The 24,320-nt window shown below is 27.3% G+C and overlaps 1 protein-coding gene across 1 annotated transcript; it reads right to left on the bottom strand.

Annotated features, from left to right (window-relative positions):
* Positions 1 to 982: 982 nt before the first annotated feature.
* Positions 983 to 19,289, bottom strand: LOC129969631 (uncharacterized). The gene is made up of 3 exons (XM_056084282.1): positions 19,094 to 19,289; positions 6,896 to 6,973; positions 983 to 3,257 (listed from the first exon to the last, which is right to left on the bottom strand). The coding sequence occupies exons 2-3, from the start codon at positions 6,938 to 6,940 to the stop codon at positions 1,446 to 1,448; spliced, it is 1,857 nt and encodes a 618-aa protein (XP_055940257.1). The 5' UTR covers positions 6,941 to 6,973; positions 19,094 to 19,289; the 3' UTR covers positions 983 to 1,445.
* Positions 19,290 to 24,320: the final 5,031 nt, after the last annotated feature.

The raw sequence follows: 24,320 nt of genomic DNA, 5'->3' as shown, positions 1-24,320 counted from the left end.
CCCATTCCAATCAGTAGAAAGAACTTATTGGTACTGTATACATTCTTAACACTTGATTGATTTGATTTGTTACACATTAAGTGGATTAATAAGAATATATCCTCTCCAATCAGAAGATGGAACTAATTAGTACTGTATACATTCTTAACACTTGATTGGTTTGATTTGTTACACATTTAAATGGCCTAATAAGAAAATTCCTTGTGTTTCAGAATATATAACATTAACAGATAACACTTGAGGCAAAAACCATCTAAAATTTTATCCATACCAATAAGAGGACGGAATTCCTATATTCTTTCAAATAATATGATTTCATTTAACAAAGAAAATATTTTACTAGTCCATTAATTCAGAACTTAAGTATTCACTTTATATACTTATATAAAGAGTTGCTGTTTTGCCTGTTTTCACCTACAAAGGCGAATCTAAGTTATATTGTGCCTGCACTAAAAACTACATTCAGTTATCTGTTAAATGATGTATAGTTTATGTTAACACATATTTTTTACATTTTGACAACAAATACAAAAACAAATGTTTCCATTACACTCTCTAGTTTCCTTCTACTATATATGTATATATAAACAAAATACAGTTGATAATGATACAACAACAATATATTTGCCAAAACTGAAAAAAAATGAATAATTACTAAACAATACTTTTATGATTCTTCCCTGTTAAGAAAATAGCGTGAGCAGTGAAAGTTAGTTTAAAGCACAAAATAATCTTCAATTATCCAACATCAATGATTTACAAAAAGGATGAAACCGTGCCTCTATACGCACATATAAATGATAAGAAAAATGTAACAGTTCATTAAAAAAAAATACTAAATTTTTCACTTAAATCTAACTATATCGCACAAACACTTCTGAAATTCAATAACAAACAGTAATGCCATTAAAATTTCATGATATATATTCAAGAAAGAAATAATTAAATTATTAACGAATTTAGCTAATGCCTACAGCTCGTGAGCTTGTAAAAAACTATTATTTACCTTATTTCTTCTAAAAAATCTAAGTTTGACTTTTTTTTCTGTCATTGAAAAAAGACTGCAAATGAAAGAAATTAGGGAAAGAAACTAAGAAATTGTTTCACAGTCTGTCTCATAATTATATATTTTGCCTCATGGTATAATTCTTTAATAAGTTGCATGCAATTTAAATTATTCATAAATTACGTTTGCATTCCTCTTGTTTAACTCGAATATTAGTTTTCCATGAATCATAAATAAAAACAAAATTAAATAATACAAAACATTCTAAAAGGAATAAACAATCTAAACGAAAAATAATCTTGTAAATGTGATTTTAAAGAATAGAATGTATCATCAGTTTGCTTATTTCTCATTCAGACTTCTTATAGTTCTACTGGACACCCTCCATGAAATATAAGCTCTTTTAACACGAAATGAAATTTTTTCATTTTGTAAAGGCTTATTTCTTTTTGATAATTGTCCCAGAAATGGATGTTATGATATCTCTTGGCGATTTTTGTCTGAGGCACAGGAAAGCAGCTACGAGGCAAGACACTACTAAAATAGACAACAAAACGATTAAAGAAGCAGCAAAACCAGGGGTAGACATACAGATCATATCATCCGACTCGTGACTTTCGAAATCTGGTACACTTTGCTGCTGTGTTGGGGGCTCAGCGAAAGCCAGATCTCCAGTGGACACAACACGAATGACTCTGTTTAGACCAATTTCTGTCATTTCTTCAACAATCGGCTCCGATTGAGTTTTCTGTGAAACATCTCTTTCTTCCCGAGGTCTTACCACCGATCCGTGCGCAGACGAACCTGATGCATATATATCATGATTAGGAGCTATTTGATGGCCGATGCCAGGATTGGCTGCTGCACATTGTTCTGGACAATGTGGTCGACAGATTTGGATAGTACACTGGAAGTGAACATCCATTGAATCAGGAAACTTAAAAGCTTGGAAATGTGCAAAGGCTAAAACTGAGGCACTTGAACCAAAGTTCTTTACTTTGGTAAATCTGCTCATGAGCTTAGGGCGCACAATACATCCTTGGCTGTCAACAAGTTCAATAGGAGCTCGTTTTCCGTCATGAGCTATGCAGTTTCGAACCATCATGTCAAACTTATTTTCTTCATCTTTAATGGCAAGTACCATGGTCATCGTTTGACCGATTTTGACAATTCCACTCACTTCACTTGCCCATGGACCTTTACCAACTTGTATCTGCATCCAACAGCCTACATTATCTCCAGCAAAGTCAGCTCGGACCACATTTAGCATGTCAACAGGGAATGGTCTGAAAGTGACAGCTTTTTCGTACTGATCATGCCAAGTGCACCTTAAGCGTCTAGCTTGATCCCATACTTCTTGAACCTGAGGATCGTACTGTACAACTATTGTATTTTCGAAGTAGCTTCCAGCAACATTTTGGCCTCCATAACTGTTGTATTGACCATTAGGAGCATTTCCATGTGTTCCACAGCTGTTGATGGATACATCGAAATAAACACTAGTATGTCCCGATCCTGGTGGTAAATGTACACAATTACCATGGCTGTAATGGCCTTTACTGAATACAATTCCATGGAAAGGCTTATCAAATTCTATTGACACTTTCATTAAATTCTTTTCACACTTTACATCCAAGTGAATTATCTTTGGCATATCTGGCATGGGTAATGGCCAAGGTTCACTGTGGGGTAAACTTGGGAAACCCTGAAACAGGCCGTTTTGATCCTCTGGCTTGTATTCCTCCTCGGGATTATGATATCCTTGAATGTCTATTTGATTTCCACCTTCTTGGTAGGGTATGGAATTGTGCCCACCTGTGTATTCATGATGAGAACCTCCCTGATACTGCCTGCCATCTTGATGGAATTCTTGATGTCCTCCGGCTGGATATGAACCAGAATCGGGATGATTATTTGGGGCTACTTCATACGACTGCAGAAGAATCTGATTAGATGTTTTGTAAATCGGCTGGTTGGGAAGTTCTTTATGTCTTTGAAGACCTGGAGGTGGACCTGGATTTCTTTTTAATCCTGGTGGTGGAATGAGGAGATGATTGATAGGTGGATGCGCATTAACGGGTATTCCTACAGATTCTTGAGCACCCCCGCTTTTCTTTTGAGGGTTGGGTTTATATGTTTGCTGTATATCTCCTCTTTCTTGGAGCACTTTTGATTCGTCTTTTCCTTCCGTAGGAGGAGAAGAGTCAGCAGTGTCGATTTTCTCTTTGATTTCTTCCGCACCCAACACGATCTGTAATACAGAATCAGTAGATTTATCAATTAAGGTGCATTATAATTTTAATAATTTTATAGTATAGTATAAGGATATATTAAACATCAGATTCATTCCAAACATCATTCATAAATTTTTAAAAAGAATTTATAATCTTCATTTTGATAACAGCTTTGACTGGCACTATCTTCAGATTTGTTTTAAAATTTGTTTCATCACTTAGTATGTTTTACAGGTGATATCGGTCATTATTGATATCAAAATCTAATCATTGTAAAAAAAATCTGAATAGTTTGCAAAGTAAAAGTCTTCGTTTTAAGGACTGGCCTGAATTCCAAAATATCTCAATTTGATGACGTTAATTCAAATCTTCTAGTACATAAAATTAGCGGTCCAAATCAATATTTTTCTTTTGTATTTGTTTTTAGGGCAATATTTTTTTTAAAAAAAGAGACTAAAAATTGTAAGAGAATGGTTTACGAAAATTACTGTAACCTTTAATTAGCCTGCCCCCCTCCTACTCTCCCGGAACCTGAAATTTAGCATTCCGTGGGTTTCATTGCAGCTCAAATTCGCAGCATTATGTTAAATAAGAATGCAATTTATTATTTCTCAAGCCATTTATCCCACCATAAATTATTAAAATTTTTTGGTAAGTTTATAGGAGACATGAAAATTGAACTGGAAACATCCTTACCGTGAATAAAGATTTGCTTAATATAAAAAAGAAAATGATATGATTAAAGGAATGAATTAAATAGTTTTAATATAATAAAGAAAATCTAATTTTTTTTTTCAAAATGAAAGATAAAAAGGAAAGGTGAAAAATAACAGACAAATTTTACATAAACATTTCATGCATGTAAAATTATAAGAATAGATGGAAGAGAGAAAAGAACATTTGAAAAGTATTCTTTTTTATCTAAAGCTAACAGGCTGTTTAAACCGGGAAAGAGAAGAAAGAAAAAATAATTCAAGCATTATTTATTTGTAATTGTTATGTGTAAAACATCCTAGAATTTTAATATTAATACTGTGATTTATTTATTGATAAGAAACGTTTCTATTTTCTAAGAAAAATCTGTATACTATATGTAAAGACAAATATTTATTTACATGCTTTTCTTTTTATAAAAATCTACTATTATCATTTTTGGCACATGTATCTTCAAGACAAGAAGAGAGTCAGTATTATGTTTTCAAAATCTAGAAGTTAATTAAAATGTAAGCAATTATCGATGATTTTCAGCATATCACCCAAAAGTATTATTTCAAAGAAAGGTTTTTACACTATCTTAAAACTCAAAATAAATTACTTTTTTTAATGATGAAAGATTCCTTTCCGTACAGTTTGTTCTCCTCATATTAAATTTTAAGTAGATACACAATCGACTACACCATTTTTTATTGCTATGATGAAATTTGAAACCAATTTCATTGTTCCATAAAACCATTCAATTATGTACATTTGCCAATGTTAAATTTTAAATTTTTTTCAATGCTTTATGTGGACATTAACTCCTAAGTAGAATTTTCACTTTCCTTTTTATCTGATAATTTATACACTTTTTAATAATTTACATGTCGAGTAATTATAGTATTGTATGAAAATCATGTGTTTCAGTCTTATGAAATTATATGGTGAAATTTTAAATAAACGTATATCATATTCATAATTTAATGGAATGGGAAGCTTATATTCCATCTGAATAATATGGTTGCCAAAGATTGTTAAAATTTAACATAAATTATCTCACTCTCTCATTTTTTTTAGAAAAATTATCATTTTTTTTTTTTTTTTTTTTTTGAAATTTGTCAAAGTTTTGCTTAGACATTTAATACAGATATAATATTTGAGGACGAAAGATTATGAAATGCGAAAAAAGTAAGTATAGTGTCTCTCTTCTAGCCTCCCCCCCCCAATAAAAAAAGCGCGAAAAAAACATTGGTTTTCAGAATTTTTTTAATAACATTAAATATCTCCCCTTACATTTCAGTTGTAATGAAATATAAATCTTAATTTGAAATCTTTTATTTCTGCTCATAAACTATATCTAAAATATAAAGAATTTAGTTACTTCCATTGAATTTGAAAGAAAAATTTGGATTTTTTCCTTTTTTTTAAATGTTAAATTAAATTATATTTTAATTAGAAACTTCTTATTTACCAAAAAATATTTAAGATGTAATAAATTCAGCTGTCTTTTTTATTCTCAAGATAGCAAATTTGAAAAGAAAACAGATTTTTTTTCCTCCCTTAAGCGATAAATATTCTTCTGATTATTTGCGACATTACTTGTTGCACACCTCGACAATTACTTTAATGTCCTTTCAAATTGCACAAACAGATTCAAGATTTCCTACGCGGCATTCCAAAACGACAGATAATTTGCCGGTCACACAGTGAACGGCATTTTTGGCTAACAAGAGCATCTTGCCGAGCCGGTTATGTTTCAAAATTGGCGCGAATCGCATAGTCCAGAATTATATCATTGGCAGCAGAATCAGGAAGTGACCCGTGATGACCGAAAAGTGGGTATCCCCTGATTTAATGAGAGGGGGGCCCCCAGACACGGAAGTTTTCCCAGCACCGCGAGGCAAAAGGATGAGGAAGCCCTTGACCTTTGGAGGAATGGCGATTGTTTTTTGCCAACTGGGTCAGCGGGGAAATCGCGTGTTCCTCCTTCTTTGCCCGAGTGACCGGATGCAAAACAGAATGTTGTGCGATGCCCAACAAAGTATTCGATGCCGCAATTTATTTTACGCCTAAATGGAATTTCGGAAGACAGATTTCTTTTCTATTTCTTATGCGACAAATCTCTGTAATGATTGAGGGCGATTGGACAGATTTGCTTCGGTAGGCAAAGCGATCGAAAAAAGCGACGATAAATTTGACAATGAATGAATTTGTATGGTGTTAGATGATTGGTTGGTTGCTGTGCTTTGTTCTGTTTAGAATGCTTTTGCGAAGACACCTGTTATTTTTAATTACATCTTTTGATGATATTCATTCGAAAGACGAACCTCAACATTTGTTTTTACATATTGTTGCGTGTTCGTTGACTCCGGAAGTAAAACCGACGATGATAAAGCGTTCTTGTGAAGGGAATAAAAAAAGTTTACGATTCAAAAAAATATACCAAAGAGATTAATTATCTTATGTCAGATTAACGCATTAGAAAAAATATGTTTGTATTCAGCATGAGTTGTCTAGAACAATCTTCAACGAATGAATTCATCTTAAGATATCATGCAGTCACAAAAGATTCGAATAAAAACAAAACGAAGATTCGTTCTAGTTCAATAAAAATAAGAATTGATCATTTATATATTCTTATTATTTTGATTTTCATCAGTGCTTCGTTTTGTTTGATAATTTATGAAATAATGTTTTGGTAATTTTATTAAAAATCACCGAAATACTATTAATAGTATTTCGGTGATTAGTAGGATTAGTAGGTGAATAGTAGGAACACAGTTTAAGTCACAAATGGAGGAAAACAAACCATCCGGAAAGAAAATCGTTTGTCTAAAATATTGGAATAAATGCTTCAAAAATCAAATATTTAATTGATATTTGAATCGTTCTCTTTTGTATTGTACAAAATATTATATAAAAATTTCACGATGTCGTTAAATATAGATTTCATACTTACACTTGCAACTGCCACGAAAGCAATGAGAGCTTGCGTCCACAACATTGTAATTAGAAGCTTCTTGCAATAATAAACAGCCTATAATAGAAAAATGATTTAATTAAAACAGCACCAAAATGCTACAAAATAATTTTTTTAAATGCCACTATGTAATATTTTTATTATAAATCTTATAATACTGGAAATAATTTGTCATACCATAAATCACGTGACTTACACAAAAACAAATTTTTTAATTATAACATTGCATATAAGAAGATGACATTCAAAAGAAGATATTTTCTTATTTAGTATTTATTATAAATTACGTTATAATATCATATTAATTTATAACAAACAAAAAAAATTTGATTCTATAAGTCTTCTAGCGGTAAATAATTCATATTACAAGAAAGTTGAAATAATTCGATAAAAGAAACAGACACATTTTTATTAAAAAATTAAATATACACAGTAAGAATTTTGAAAATGTAAATTTTCCTTCTTTTCTTTTAATTAGTTGATTTCAAACCATATTTGAAATAATCTAAATTTTCTTAATGAAATTTGTCTTCTTTAATGTCTTCTGTGCAAATATACTTTCAAATGTAAACAAACAAATATGCTTTCAATATTGAATAAAAGCCATCAATTTTTAAATGTCTTTATATAACAATGTAGAAATGCGGACTGATAACTTTAAAGTCTTTTTTATGAAATCTAATTTTTAAAATGTAGAATTTTAATCTTATTATGTATTGATTCAGTTAGGGCACTAATTGTTCTTCTATTTTTTTTTATTTAATTTTCAATACAACTTAGAAAGGAAAAAAAATGTGATAATGGAAACAAAACATATAATCGTCCCCTCAATTAACAAATTTGCCCGGAAAATGTGGTTACGTAGTAATTATGTCATCGTAAAATTCAGCTAATCGTATTATAAGCCTCCTCTAAGTTTTAATCTTGTGAATTTTTTAAAAATCTAATCAACAATATGATATGAATCTTTCAAAATAAATAAAGACTAAAAAAAAAAGCATAGTAAAATAATTGAATTTATTCCTTTAAATCAATTAAGCAACTAGAAGGAATTAATCTATTTTTAGAATTATAAAGATCATTCTTAATTGGTTAAATAAATAACAAATCCAAAGGCGCAAGAAAAATAAATTTGCAGTAAAATTTCTTATAGAAAATAATTCCTATTCCATTTCAGCAACTAATTATTTTCTATTTTCATGTAATGTTTAAATCATAAGTCTCTCATTTAAAAAATTCTGCATCTGCGACTTGCGAATAATATTCATTAAAGGTAAGTGATCAAAAAATAACTATTATGAGTACAAATTAAAATCAAATTCTTAGAAAAACTGGCTTAACCAAATTCATCTGTAAAGCAAAATATGGATAAAATTTAAATTGTAAATTTTTTCCTCTAATAACTATTCTTTATTCTATAAATCTAGATTAATTTTTTAACTATTATGAGTACTGCTTATTTTAATTTCAATGGTAAGTAATAACAAATATTATACCTTACTTCTTTTAGCATTTTATTATTTCAGCAAAAGTTCAGGACATTATATATTAAGTACTGATTTAATTATGAATGATATTTTAAAGTGTCGATGTACAAATATTATATCTTTAAGGCTTAGTTAATTCTAAATTGATCATGAAGATGATTATTAGAATAATTTGAGAATTCAATTGAAAGCCATTTAAATATGTATTTCATCTCATTTAATGTATTTAACACAAATTATTATTTGTTTATAAAAACATTGAAATGATTTAGTACCATTTAAAAATTATTTCTTTCATTCAAATTTATCAATTAATTTCATTCAGATTATTTATTAAAATTGTTCACATTTGTATCTAGATCATGTTACTATTGAGGAACATATAATTATGAATATGAGTGCAAGCTAACATGAAAATAAAACAAATATGATGCAAGTGATTAATTTCTAAAAGCATATTTTTGTGATGTCGTTTGGCAACAGCAGGCAGGAAATGCTTGAGTAAAGAGTTTATTAAATAAAATAGAGACGGAACGGAACTTTTAGAAGCTGGAGACTAAATTTTTAATCTTATCGTCTGCTCCAACAAAGAAATTTATTTGCTGCGTTTTCTTTCGGATATTGATTTCGGTTCTTATATTCGAAATATATAAGAGAACAAAATATTCTTTTCTAAAATATTCTTTCAAATGATTTTAATTTAAAACAGTATCTTTGAACAGTCAAGAAATTCTGAAAATAAAGCTAAATTTCATACAACTGAGAAGAATAACTTTTTTAACATTCAGAATTCGTTTAGTTCATTTGATTTGAAACAATGTATCATGGCTCCTTGCGAAAGTAATGAAATTTTGCTTAGTTTTAGTAAAAACTGCAAATGCTTTAAAAGTGGGGTTTTGAATTTATTTTAATTCAGCTTATGCGCTACATGTGTTTGAAGAGATGACAATTGAAGAGATTCCTAAATTGCCTTAATTTTTAGGCTTCGTTTTACTCTGAGATATTGATAATTTTTTTATAAAGACTTTAAATTATAGAAATTACTCTATTATTTTTTATTGCATTTGGGAAACATTTTTCTTGATGTTTGTTTTGAATATTTTTAAAAGGGATTTTAAGATTAGTGATTCTCTTAACATTGAAAAAAAAAAGACTAATTTTAAAGATAGTTTCTTTTTTTTTCTTTAATTAAACCACTTTATTTATGAGATTATTTCCGCAAATAAGAAACTCATATTCATTAAAAAAACATACATATACATATTCATATTATTGTTTTCGCAAATAAATATAATATGTTGTCTAAAAAGTCCTTTCATTGATAATGATTAAAATAGATTAATAGATTTTTCTAAAATTGAACAAATGTTATTATTTAACCTTAAATTATTCTGTAAAGTAATATTCTGACAGAAACGAAATCTTTTGAAATCTTTTTTCTACCTTAGAAGGTAATGATGTGAACATCTGACAAAATTTTTGAAATTTTAAATATAATTTTAATTAAAATTAAGTTGAATTGTGAAGTTTTTCTGTGATAACTTCCGAAAATATTACTGCACAAAAATAAATTTTACACCGTTTCAAAATTTAAAAAAAAATGTATTTTTAATGATACTAATTTAATAAACGTGCAAATTTTTACTAAATTTTGGCAATTTTTTTTAACTTTTCCTTTATTTCTAAGAATAAATTACATTGTTGCCTTAAAATTCAAACCGTTTACATCGTTTCATGAAATATTTAATCTTGTAATTTTATTCAATTTTTGAAAGCTGAAAAAGAAAAATTCTGTAAAATATTTGCATAGTTTACAATTCAAATAAAAAGATGAAGTTACAATATTGCGAAATGTGGAAGATATATGAACAGGAAATTTAAGTTTAATAACACTGTAATGTTATGGGACTATCTCCATTAGAAAGATTCATGCACACAATAAACAGAACTTAACTAAGACAATTAAAAAAACACGGCTCTTTATATCAGACAGTTTGGAAGTTATAGAAAAGGAGTTATTTGAAATTAAACATAACCAATATTCATGGAGAACAAATGATTGCTTGAGGCGACTAGTCAATAATAAAGATGTTATTTATTGCAGTTTTTTAGAATATCTAATATTTAATATGTTTAAGAATTACATGTTGTAAGTAAAACCAAAATAATCATTTTAATAAAATTGTCACAAAGATACACTAAATACAATTGATGTTACTAAATAAATAATGAAAAAGAAATACAATCCATTAAGATATTTATGGATTTCAGAAACTTACTGGACTCGGAGGTTGAGGGTTAATTACATATTTCCCTCTACGTGACCAACAAGGCCTCACTTTGACCTTCAATAACATCTTTCACCATAGATCACATATATCCATATTTAATAACAAAAGCAATCGATTCTGACTACCGAGTTATTAGTAAGTACAAGTTCTCAAAAGTAATTCCTGTTCTTCCTAAGTTAGCTTCATACATGCTTGCATTAGCAACGGTTACGTCGTCTTGCACGTTTCGTACTAAGAAGGGAGGTCCTGTTTTTATGCGGGTGGTTAAAAATCTATTTCCGCATTGTCAGTGCAAGGCTAGCATATTGTAGTAACTTTTACTCTGAGGAAGAAAAAATTATAAATAGTATGCGTCTCTTTCGTTTTCAGTTTGAATTATACTTCGGATTATTTCTAGAGATTTGGCGAATTTTTCACCTATTGTTACTATAGTTTGTAGAACTCTTTATTAATCCATTGATTCGAGTTTAGTTTATAATTTGTAGACTTATATCGTAAAGAAATGTATCTGATTATGTCGCGCTATATATATGATTGAAAATGCAAACGGAAATTTGTATTATTCTTTTTGATAATTATGATAATTATTAATTTGATAATTACAATTGAGAATAATCTAATTGTAATGTGTTTTCTTTATCCTGGCGAAAAAGAAAAAAAAAAAAAAAAATTGAACAAATATAAGGAAAATCTTAATTTTTCAATTAAAAAGGGCATTTTTTAAGTTTCGCTATTACACTACAAAAGAAGTTTAATCAGAATTTATAAAAATTATTTAATTGGATTTGTAGAATATATTATTTAAAAAATGAAGGCATTATAGATACAAAGAGAAAATATACTAAATAAATGCGGAAAGTCATCGGATGAATAGTTTCCAGAGAATTTAAGTTATTATTTGCATAAAATATTATTTTAACTTCCAGTGCCACTGCATCTATAATCAAGGGGGGAAAAAAGAATATCAAAGAAATTAAAAATTTCCTGATCAATATTATCTTAGTAGAATTTAATGAAATGAAAAAAATTCTAATTAAAAATCGATTTTCATAACATTTCATACGTTATTAAAGCTATCTGTTATTTACTGGCTGTAAAATTCTTTAAGTGTAATTGAAAATTCTCATTAAAATAAATCCTTCGATTACTTACAATGAAACAAGTTTTTTAAAAAATAACGATATTTTCAAGTAGTCAGATGTTCAAGAAAAACAATCAATTGACCTCTTCTGTATACAACACAACTTAAGCATAGTTTTTATAATATTAGTCTTTATTTTTATTGAAATGAATGTGAATATCTCATTTTGAGTGCATTTATTAAAATATGTTATCAAATCGTGCGTTAGTTGATGTAAATTCTTTTCTGACAAAGATATGAATAACATGAAGTCAGTAATTTCAATACTTCTATTAAATTCTTTTTTGTATACTTTTATTCATAAAAATCATTCTTTTTTTTCTTTAAATTTCGAGGATTATTACTTGTAGCTTACAAGAATTTAGATTATTAAAAAATTTTGAATTCAGATATTTAGAATGTGCATGATTTTTATTTAAACTTCGCTATATCGTAAAATTATCGAATTACAAACGATAAAATCTCAAATTCGAAAATTATTTGCATTCATGATTTTTTTTTTCTAATCATAAAAAGAAAATGGATTTTTTTTGTCCATTTTTTCCAAATGGAACAATCAAATAATTATTCTAAAAGTTTTATTCTTTTTTATATTTGGAATCAGTAATCAAGATAAAACGATAAACTTTAAAATAAATTCAGACGATGTCAAAATGCAGTAAGATTTTTTTTTTCATATTTCTCTAGAGCATCATATATAGGATAGGTTTCATTTATATAATAAATTAAATGAGAAAAAAATATAAATTATTCTACAAAAAAAAGTCCATTTCAGAAAATAAAATTAAAACCATGATTATTCATATTGCGCATCTTTTTAATTTCGTTGAGCAATAGTAAGTTCCTGTCACTAAAAATTTGTATTTATTAAAAGACAAACTATGTTAATTGTAGGTTATGGTCAAAATAATATTATTTTTTATTTATTTAGCAGAATCAGGAAAAATTTTAATTTGTTAAAAATTATTTATGCTGCTGCTAACTCGAAAACTTGTTCATAAGATCAAGGTTTTTAACCCTGGAAGTTAAAATAATCAAAATAAACATGTAGCAGCTGGTCGAATGACATGAAAAGTGAACAAGCTTCTTTCTTGTTTGATTTTAAAGTTTTTTTTATCTCATTTCTTCGAATTCGGAAGTGGATAAATTAAATGTGTTGACAAATCATAACATAGTCCTTGTAACTTCTGATAACGTTTGATAGCATGAAGTAACACAATTTTCCCGAAATCCAATTTGTAGTTAATAAGAGATAAATTTCAAGTGTGCCATTAAAAGAAAAGTCTTTAAAAACATAAAGTTGTTTTATATTAAATTGATAAAAACACACACACAATAATTCTGCTATCATTTTTCTCGGCAGTTACTGAATATCTCCCTAAAGGACAAAGGAGTAAAATTAGTTCCATTATTTTAATGATAATTTTAAACATATATATATTTACTTTAAAACACTTTATATATTAAAATATATATTTTACTTTATTGAATTATAAAAATCCACATGTTTGAATATTGGTTTTGATTTACTATCAGTTAATTATATCACATATAATCCAGGGGTAAAGAATTTACTGCGATATTTAAATATTTTGTAATATGTATAAGCTAAAATTGTATTAAATTAATTGCTACTGGAATTCTTTAAGGGTATCTATAATATAAATTTATAATAATTAGGAGTTTATCGATGCTACAGTAAAAAAGAATGAATCAAACAGAAAAATATTTTTTCCCTTAATCTTTTGTGACCTAAAATTTCACTTGAGTAATTATTAGCGATGACTTATAAATAATTATTAAGAGAACCAAAATAGACACGTAAAAAAAGAGTTTATAAAATAAAGAGCAAGTTTTATTTGCCAGGTACGCTGTTACAATTCCATGTATATTCCTTCTGACTATCCTTGCATTAAACGTGTAAAAGAAAACAATTTATTTTTTCATTTAATACAGAAAAAAAGTTTAAAAAAACAGAGTAATATCATGACGAATTAATTAATAAAGTGTTTCTTTTTAAAAAAATCCTTTTTTTATAAAAGCTTTTTTTATTTTATTTTAGCTTTTATATAAAATGAAAAAAAAATCCTTATCTGCAACGGTTCAAATTTATTTTAACTAAAAGAATTAAATTGTTGATTTGTAAAATAAAGAAAACGGAAGCGTTAAATCAATGAAACTAAATGTAACCGAACTCAAACTTCCAGTCATATCTTGTTCAACAAAACGATAATTGTTTTTCAAGAAGAACGCATCTGCTTTTATCGTATACTGCATTGCCAGATGGATAGCTTTCGTTTTTTACAAATAAAGATGAAAAGAATAGACCATTAATAAACAGCTGCAAAGCTGCTTGTATCTAATTCTTCTGCAGACAATGGAAGAAGGGTTTAACTCAACGTAAAAGTGTGCTTTTTAAAAAAAGAAAGCAGTCTTATTTAATTTTTGAATTCTGATTTGATTCTTTAAAAAGTAGTATGTGCTGGTATTGAAGTGAAACAACAACAATATTAAATAATTTCATTTCAATAAAATTAAGCGCAAAATAAATTTTTAAAAATATTGAAATCTATTTTAAATCAATTATAGAATTCTATTTTTTAAACACTCTTCGTTTAATTTGAAAAGAATTGCTTTATCTTTTTTGTGTTTATTTTATACTAGCCGTCTTTGGCGACCAGCTGGTTCGCCCATTTTAATGCTCGTTAAAATTTTAATAATTAACTATTTTATATAACTCCTTCTTTAATAGCTTCTTCATTAAAATATTTTAAAGCTTCGAATTTTGGTAGTCATATAATTCACTCATAATATTATAAAGGCCTTCAGAAATAACGTAATATGAATCTCTCTAATTTTCTGTTAGCACCCGTAGAATTTATGCTTTAAATTAAAGTGTAAATGATTAAACTGCAATTAATATAAGAACATTTTTTTTACTGAAACAAAGCATTTATTAAAAAAATATGAGCACTGAAAACAGAGTCGCCGAGCATTTAAACCTTATGGGCACTAAAGAATATCTTTCTTAATTTATGTAATATCTCAAGAATATTTTAACAACTTTTCTCAGATTCATCATGAACAGATCTATTAATTAACAATGTTTAATTTTAAATGCATCCAACATTAAGAAAATAAACAGAATCGTTTGAAATAATCAGTCGAAAGCATGTTCAGCCTACCCTTGTTAGCGTAGGAGAAAGAAAAAAAACTACTTAAAAAAACGATGTACTTAAAACTATAAGCACATACGAAAAATATATAACTAACATAAATACAATTTAATTACAAAAGCACACAACTAACCTAAAAACATTTTATTTACAGTATGTAGCTGAAATAAAACAAAACAGCAAATCAGTTGTCAACAATCAGAACACAATGCGCATGCGTGCATTTTCAACGCCAGTTATGGTATCGCAAATGCTTGAATTTTCTATGCCAGTTGGAGTAACGCTAAGCAGAACAGAAATTTTTAATTTCCTTTATTCTGTTTTATTTTAATTCAAAAGTACTTCAGAATAAATCCGAAAAATGGATTAATTAATAATGTTTAATTTTAAATGCATCCAACATTACGAAAATAAACAGAATTATTTGAAATAATTGGTCGAAAACCTGTTAAGCCTACCCTCATTAGCGTGGGAAAAAAAACCTGTAATCTTACTCATTTGGCGGTGGGGAAATTAAAAGAGTTTTTGGCAGGAAAGTTAGTTTTTAATTAATAATTAAAATTCTAATTAAAAATTCAAAAAAGGGACCCAGGTGCATCTCCAAGGTATACATGTAACCAAATTTGGTAGCTGTAAAGTCAAACGGTCTGGCCTGTAGAGCGCCAACATACACACACACACACACACACACACACATTGAGCTTTATTATAAGTATAAATATAGATTGTTTTTATTCTTTTCACTAAGTAATATAAAAAAATGACCTTGAACAGGTGCCAGGTTATAATTTTGCTTTAAACATCAGACACATGCAGAACAGTGGCGAAGTGTAAAAATAAAAATGATGGAAAAAATAATACATACAATTAGAGTGAAAAAGCGAAGTAGAAAATTTTTTATTCATTTCACCAATTCAATGAATCAAAAGCTTCTGAACCAACAATGAAATTAAACGGAATTTTTAAAAATATTTTCGAATATTTCATATATTTTTATTTCTTTTCTTTTTATCAATTTTCTTAAAACATTGAAGTAGAAGTTATATCATTGAATTTTTGATTTAAAACATATTGCAATATTATCAAATATTTTGAGTTTGAGTTTGTATAAAAAGTCATTCCCTAAATTGAATTGAATCCATATCGTATTGTTTTAGAAATGTAAAAGTTTGTAAATTATAGATGTAAAGTAAATTATAGATTAAGCAGACGATTATTCGAAGTGAAAGAAAATAATTTCCTATGTCCATTGAATTTGCTTTTAATGTTACGTTAATTATCAACTACAGGAAATGGAAGTTTTAGATTATGATATTATTTATACATTAGTCCATTTTTTAAAATTGGTGAGTATCAAATAAACTGTCTCTTATAGCATTAAACCCGGAGTTTGGCTTTGCATTAATAATATTACCAAACAAACAACTCTTAAAATCATTATAAATTTTTTCATCGGTTTCTTATTATGCCCGTTGTCAAAATAATGAATCAAAATCTACTTATTAAATAAACTAAAAGATTTTCATGTCACAGTGTTGAAAAAAAATTCCTTTACCTAAATAAAAGTAATGAAATAAGAGATAAGATGTATCTTTTTTATTATTAATTACAATTCTCAAATGGAAGTTCGAATTCGATAATATTAAATTTTGGAAAATTTTCGAAACTTATTTAAAAGTTTATCTGTATATTCCAAATTTTTATTTGTTTTTTTTTTCTCTTTAAAATTAGGGTATTTTTGTCTCCCAGAAAATGTCATCCTAATATGGAAAAGAAACCATTTTATTTAAAAAAAAATATTTTATTTCGGTGACTTAGTTATATAATAAATTTTGAACAAGAACAAAAATTAAACTCTTTATTCTAAATAAAAAGAAAAAGAAAATAAAAATGAAATGGATTTTACAATTTTTTTAAAAGTACTTTTTTTTTTTTCTTTTTTGAAAATGAACCATCACGGAAAATTCGTGAAGATCACTCGTCTATTAATTAATCTTATGAAAGCAACTTTTAATTAATATACGATTTTAGAGAAAATATATAAATTAAAATAAATAAATATTATTTAAAATTAGATAATGAAGTTAGTATTGTTAACGAACTATTGTTTATTATTAACTGAGAGAGGAATTTGTATTTCTTTAATATGAATATCAACTTAATCCAACATTCTCTCAATGCCAAGTAACTACAAGGTTAAAAAAAATAAAAATTCGCACTTACTTAATAATTCTATAAACTTATTACGTATAACTGAAGATAACGTCAAGCAACAAGCTTTTTTTTATTTATTTACCAATGTTTAAAATTAATACTAAAGCGATGATTAATTAAATTTGCATAATAAAAACTTATAAAAAAATTCGAAATCTGAAAATTTTAATTTTTTTCATTTATATTGCTAAAGTTTTCGGACTACAATCAATAATTTTTTACAAATATAAACAAAGAAATGTATTTTCCGAACATTGTAATACCATATTGATTTCGGAGTTAAAATTAAAAGATTAGTATGTTTCCTCCAAGCATTTTAATTCTTTTTAATTATAATTGATAATCAAAAGACAGTTTAAATTTAATTTTGAAAGAAATATTTCAATAATCTCTTTCAGAAATGGGAGGATTTTACAAAAATTAATATTTTTGTGGCATAATTTAATTTTTTTTTATTTCATTGACTTTTCATTGACTCACCATTTTATTTACTCTAGCAGAAGTAATTTTATCTTCGTTTCATTGCATTGTTTTGAATTCGATAATTTAGAGAATTAAATGTTAAACAACAATTTAATTTGTATGTAACGCACGTACAGAACAACTCATGCAGTTTAACTATACCAATAGCTTTAATCAAAGCAACTATACAATATGAAATATTTCATTCTTTTTGCTAAATTCAAAAAATGATATTTAAATATGCAATTCAGGATGAACTTGTATTTTTCTACTAAATTACCGATATAATTGATATTTCAACAGCTAAAATAACAATATTTATCAATAAAATCGAATATTTGACACTTTAGAATCATGTATTAAAATAAAAATGTATTTAAATAAAATATTAGAATGTTTTAATGAAATATTAGAACCTATCTTGTTTTTTCAAAAAATAAAAAACATGTTTTAAAACTAGGAAACAAGAGAATTTGTTTCTCCTTGTTCAAAACTCCTTCTTCTGTTTCTCAAAATTTGATTATTTTTTAAAATTTGAGAACGAAATTCAATGCCAGAGTCTCCTGAAGGTTTTTGGAAACTGATGAAATAATTTTAAAAAGGAATGCATGAATTTTAAAAAAAACTCATTACTCTTTGTCTCTTTAATTTGTCTTAAGAGTTTTAAAAATTATAAAAGTTACTATTTCAAAGTAGATTCAATTATTTTAAAGATTGAAAGGACTTTTAATAAGCCGCTTTGGCCTCTTTTATAGTTTGCACAAAATATTATCAATTAGTTAGTTAAAATTGTAAAACAATGTGATGTGTATTTTTTGGATATCACTTATTTCCATTCATTTACCAATATTCTTTCTATCTTGTTTTTCCAAATTATGCCTTTTACTATTGTGAAAGGGAAGTACAGTAATATTAACACAAGCACTCTTTAAAGATCTCATCAATGTTATATATAAATAAATCCTTATTCTTGAAATTAATGTTTTGTTTCAGGAAAAAAAAAAAGTAAAAAACAAACCTTCACTTATTTACTCTTTCCATTAGTAAATTTAAAACCACAGTTTTCTAAATCATTATTGAAACTAATTTATAAGATACACAAAATTAAATAATCGTTACCTTAATAAAAATCATTTATATTCTAGAGAATAAAGAACATTTAGAATTTAAAGAACCATGCTATATTTAATCAGCTTAATGAGTCATTAAGCGTCATTTCAAATAACTCAAAACATACAAAGAAAAATATTTTTTCGTCTTGCTAAATTGCAATGATTATGCTTATTTAGGAAATGGACAGTGCTATTAAAATGGCAATTATTCCACAATTGATTTCGAGTACTATTTTTAGAATAGTACCACAAAAAGAATTCTCCATCAATAATTAATCAACCAGTAACACTCACCCAAAAATAGTACAGATAAACACAAACACTATTGATGGTCAACAGAAATCTAATGTCCAGTCACAAATGGGTTTAAGTCCAGCACATTGTTTTAAGTCCACTGCGAAGTAAATGAGCGAAGGAACCGACGACGACCACCTCTCACAGGAGCTTCTAGATCATCCACATGACAGGGATCTTTTGCTTTTGAACCCGGTGTTCGAGTGACCTAATGTTTTTATAGTCACCTGAAAGTTGTCTGGAATATCCAGTGACTTCTGAGGTGGAGGGAGGGAAGAGGGGGGGGATGAGGTTGCCTCACTTGCAAGTTCAACGTCTCGAGACAAAACGGTCGAAAGAGCCAATGAAGGCATTCTAATCAAACTAATTTGCATTCGTTTGGGAAAATAAGTAAGATCGTTTGCACATTTTGTTGATTATAAAATGGCAGCATCGCTTTGGCTGTTATTAGTTTTTTTAATAGACAAAACTTTGTGTTTATTTTTGTAAGAGAGTGAAAAGTGGACAGATTATGTTTCAAAAGTGGAGCTTTTTTTACTTCTAAAACTTTCCAAGAAAATTATTTATGTTAAAAAAAATTGGGAACACTAGTGAGATTTCATTGTTGTCTGTGAAATAAAAAGTTTGCTAATATATTCAAAATATATTAGAAAAGATAGTTTTTTTTATATAATAATCAAGAGAAATAAATTGATGCCAAAACATTTTTTTAAAAAGTTAAATAAAATGGTAAAAAGTGGAAAATTTTTTTAACACAGTATTTATACATTAATACGAAATTTATCAGAATACTGATTTGCAAATCATTGAACCAACTATAAATTATAATCGTATAGTAAAATTGCTCTTTTTTAAATTCAAATGAATAAATTAAAAAAATTTTGAAATGTAATACTGCATGAATAAAATATAAATTCGCAGAAAATTCGATATATGATTAACAATATCAAATAATTTAAGTAATTTTTTCCGTTTTAAAAAATGCATTTCAAAACTAAATGTATGTCGGCATAAAATCGAGCAAAAATTGCAAATCGAGGTTTGATATATTGAATTGATATTCCGTTTTGAAACAACAAGATGCTTATGTAAAGATTTTTTTAATATATATATTTTTTTACTATGACGAATTGGTAAGAACAAATATTGCTGTCTTGAAATTTTATTCTTTCTATTAAAACGTTATTTCTGTTTTCGTATATTTGGCATGTACCACCTTACATTAATGGCAAAGTCCAGTTTCTCATGGATCAAATCAGGAACTTAAGACTGTTTTCAGTCTAAAACTCATCAGCTGGAGGCGACAGAGCCCAATTCGGATTAAATTTTATAGAAACACTTAGGGAATGGTAGTTTCGAAGGGCGGGAGTTTCCCATCAATATTTTTTGTATTTATTTTAATTTTATTTTTTATAACTAATTTTGAAGTAACAGTTATTGTAACAAGCTCAAATAGCAAAATAATTAATAACGGCAAGTTTAAATAAAATGGCAAAAAGTCGAAATACTTTTCAACACAATACTTATACATTAATAAGAAATTTATCAAGATGTCCGCTTAGAAATCAATCAGCCAACTATAAATAATAATTATAATCACATTCAAATCGTTTTTATTGTTTTCATAAAATATTTAATGGTGTGATTTCCCTTCATTGCTGACAGCTAAGGAAGACAAATTATGGTTATTATTATTTGAATCCCAGTTTCTATGAGAAATCTTAAAGTAAAATTATTTATCGCAAAAGACAAGTTCAATTTGAAATAAATTATCCAGATACACAAGTTTTTTAACGATATGATGATGTCATGGGATTCGATTCCATTAACAATGCTCGGACATACAATAAAAAGAATTGCATATAGAATTGCATACATTGTAGAATTTGCATATTAACACTCCTATAATGACTTTCAGCATTTGATGCCTGAATATACTTAATTGATGGAATAATAAGAATTAAATTATGCATGAGAGATTTAATTGAAGTTAAGTACAGCAAATATTTATTCTCTGCAAATTAGCGACGATAAAAGTGGCTAGTAAAAAATAAAATCTCTGAGAATTTAGTATTTCAGATTTTGTAAAATTAAAAAAAAATTTTTAATATTGATTATTTATTAGAAAGAATGCGGGAAAGTTTTGGGGAGACCATTACAGGTGTGTATATGGGGGGGCGGTGGGGGGGCCACCTTTATGTAAGACTTATAAAGCAAGAGAGAGAAAACATAATTGCTTAAATGTTTTCTTACAAAAATTGTAAATAATTAATTAGAAATACATTTAAAAAAAGCATTAGAAGACTAAAATTTGCAGTTTCCATTTCTTTTTTAAATGTACAGCTTAAGCAATTTTAATATGATTTCATTATAAAAAATTTTATAATTTTAATCTGAAAATCAATCGAAATTTCAAAACAAACGATTTCCAAATGCGTAAAGAATTGAATTTTTTTTTTCATTTAAAAATTTTTTGTGCAATATTTTCTACATTTCCAAGATTTTTTTTTTTTTTTTAATTCTCATCTTGTTTTCTGTAGCACAAATGCTAGTAGAAGCGTCAACAAATAACTCCTTGAATAAAAGAAAGAAGGAAAAAAAAAAATTAAGACCTACATTTTAGAAAATGACCTTGAAACGGAAGATGAGGCAATCGTAAAGTAACCGGGTAATCATGACAAACCGCAGCCAAATTATTCTGAATAAGGAAAAGGCGACAATTGAATAAGGAAGAAACGAAAGAATATCATGCAGAAGTTATTCTAGTCACAAATTTCAACGTAGAATTCAGCTTCCGTACTTCACGGGAAAAGTAATTCAGAAACATTTTATCTTATTAACCTTTTAAATTTGCATGACTCGGTCCTCTTAAGCTATTTAGAAATGCATTTCGCTGATAAGATGAGAAATATATGCAGCACTTTACGAAAGATCCGCTTTAAAGCCATGAAAATTCTGAAATCTGTAATGGATGCAACAAATGTTGACCTATCTTTGAGAAACTTTGCATGCATTATGATTTTAAGATGCTTGAAACTTAATTTGGTTACAGATTTTTTTTAATAACGTTAGGATCTATGTATATATATTAGATTTCAAATTATTGTGTGAATTTCTTGACTTTGATGTCAAAAAATTTAAATCGTCAAAGAGAGTTAACCCTTAAATGCATGGCGATATAGATCTGCATCGTATGTTTAAAATCTCATAACCCTTTTACGTAGCATAGTGTTTTTTTTTAAATATTAATTCTACAAAAACTATTTTATCGTTTCCGAACTCAACTAGAATCTTTGACGGTTTATTTCTTTATCTGTGAAACGTACCACCAATTTTCATTGGTGGTACGTTATCTGAGTACAATTTCATTTCGGCGGGTGTTACGAATTACGATTATTTTTTAAAAAAAGTAATAAAAATATATATACAGGGAAAATTATTTTTGGAGAGAAATAAAGTAAGAGTAACGAATAATATTTATACGTTTGCATATACTGATAAATTTATGCAAAAAATATTACTTTTTTGTGAAGCAAAAATATATCACTATTCAAAATCGGTTCTACATAAATTCTCTAAATCTAGAGAGTCATCTCATCCTTTGCCGTCTATGGATATACGAAAACATATACGTTGATCCTTGGCTTATATTTTCAAAGAAATTGAGGCGTGAAATTCCATTAAGTGAGAGTACCATACATTGTTTATGTAGCATATGCAATGTTCCTTTAAGTTTAAATTCTAAAAATAATTGTTGCATGAATTTTCATGTTCTGTTATGAAATGAGAGGTATTATTTATGTTTGAACTGTTCTGTTATTGTACGTAGTAGATTTGTAGAACTCAAGGAGTGATTGTTCATGATGTTGTAGAAATACATTAATATGTTTCCTCAAAAATAAAAAAATCTTATGAGTGTTTTTTTTTTGTATTTTTGTATTTTTTTCATTAACTACACCCATTTCTCAATTGATTTCAAATTTTTTTTTTATTAAAAATAAAAATTCCTGCATTAAGGTGCTAAATTACTTCATTATCAACTTTAAATAAATCCAACTGGTTTTTACAGATTGTTCAAATGACAGCTGCGTGACTGGTCTCCCCAAAACTTTCTCGCATACTCTTCGAATTTCTAAATATCTGGAACTTTGACGTTAAGGCTTTCATTCAAAATTTACTGAGGCTCTACAGTTTAGATTTTAAAGCTGTGTATTAAATCTCATTTATCCAAGTCATTGCGTTTTTTAGTTATAGCGTTTACATGTATACAAAAGAACATGGCCAACAGAAGGTCAAATCTTCGATTGATACAGCTCAAAATTTGATAAAGTTTTAGATACTAAACCTACGAACCAAATTTCATCTTTCTAGTTCGTTATATTTTGTCGTTATCATGTTCTGTTTCATTCGAACAGACAGACAAAGCACCGGCAAATACTTTTCATTCAAAATTTTAAATAAATTTACAAATTCAGTGCGAAGTCCACATATCACTTTTATCCATATAACTGTAGACGTTTTTAAATTATCGTATTCAAGGAGAGATATAATTCCAAAAATATGTCTTTTGGAATCGGAGAGGTTTGAAACGAGGATTTTAGTTCAAAATTTTGAGTTCTAGTTTCCTGCCAAATTCATATATCATAATTTCATAATTTCAATATCATAATCATAATTTCAATTTCATAATTTCATACTTCATATATTGGAAAATAAAAATCAATGCAAAATTCAAATAATAAAAGTAATCAAAATGACTGCAAAGTTTGTTAAATGTTTAAAATTCGTAGTCAGCATTTGGCTGAGATCTATGTTATATTCAGTGACTTTTTTTAGTCTGTGTGCGTGTTTCTATTTCGCGAATATTTTCAAGTAAAATCTGTACTTTTAACATAATAATATCTGAGACTGATAAACTGCGAAAGGCAAAAGTCATTCAAAATTCTTTACAGGGCGAATCAATAAATATAGAACTGCTAAATTGTCTCGAATTTACTTCTTGGGTTGCAGATGCTTACAGAGAAAAGTATTTTACAAATTTTACAAATTTTTTTTAATTTATTAAAATTAAATCGTAATTTAAACTTTTTATATAATAATTATATTAACACACAAAAATATTTTTGCATGAATTTAAATTATAAAAAAGTTATACTTTAAGTTTAAAAATTAATTTGCTCTTTAATTTTAATGATTTTTTAAAAATTAGTTTTAGTAATGATTTTAT

Source organism: Argiope bruennichi, chromosome 5 (assembly GCF_947563725.1).
Source record: "Argiope bruennichi chromosome 5, qqArgBrue1.1, whole genome shotgun sequence".
NCBI classification, from domain to species: domain Eukaryota; kingdom Metazoa; phylum Arthropoda; class Arachnida; order Araneae; family Araneidae; genus Argiope; species Argiope bruennichi.
This window is presented reverse-complemented; position numbering and strand designations above follow the sequence as displayed.

Bases quoted from the DNA above. Each gene is read 5' to 3' on its own strand.
- LOC129969631 (XM_056084282.1), bottom strand. From the start codon at position 6,940: ATGTTGTGGACGCAAGCTCTCATTGCTTTCGTGGCAGTTGCAAGT. The intron at 3,258-6,895 runs GTAAGTATGAAA...TCTGTATTACAG, and splicing joins CTTTCGTGGCAGTTGCAAGT to ATCGTGTTGGGTGCGGAAGA.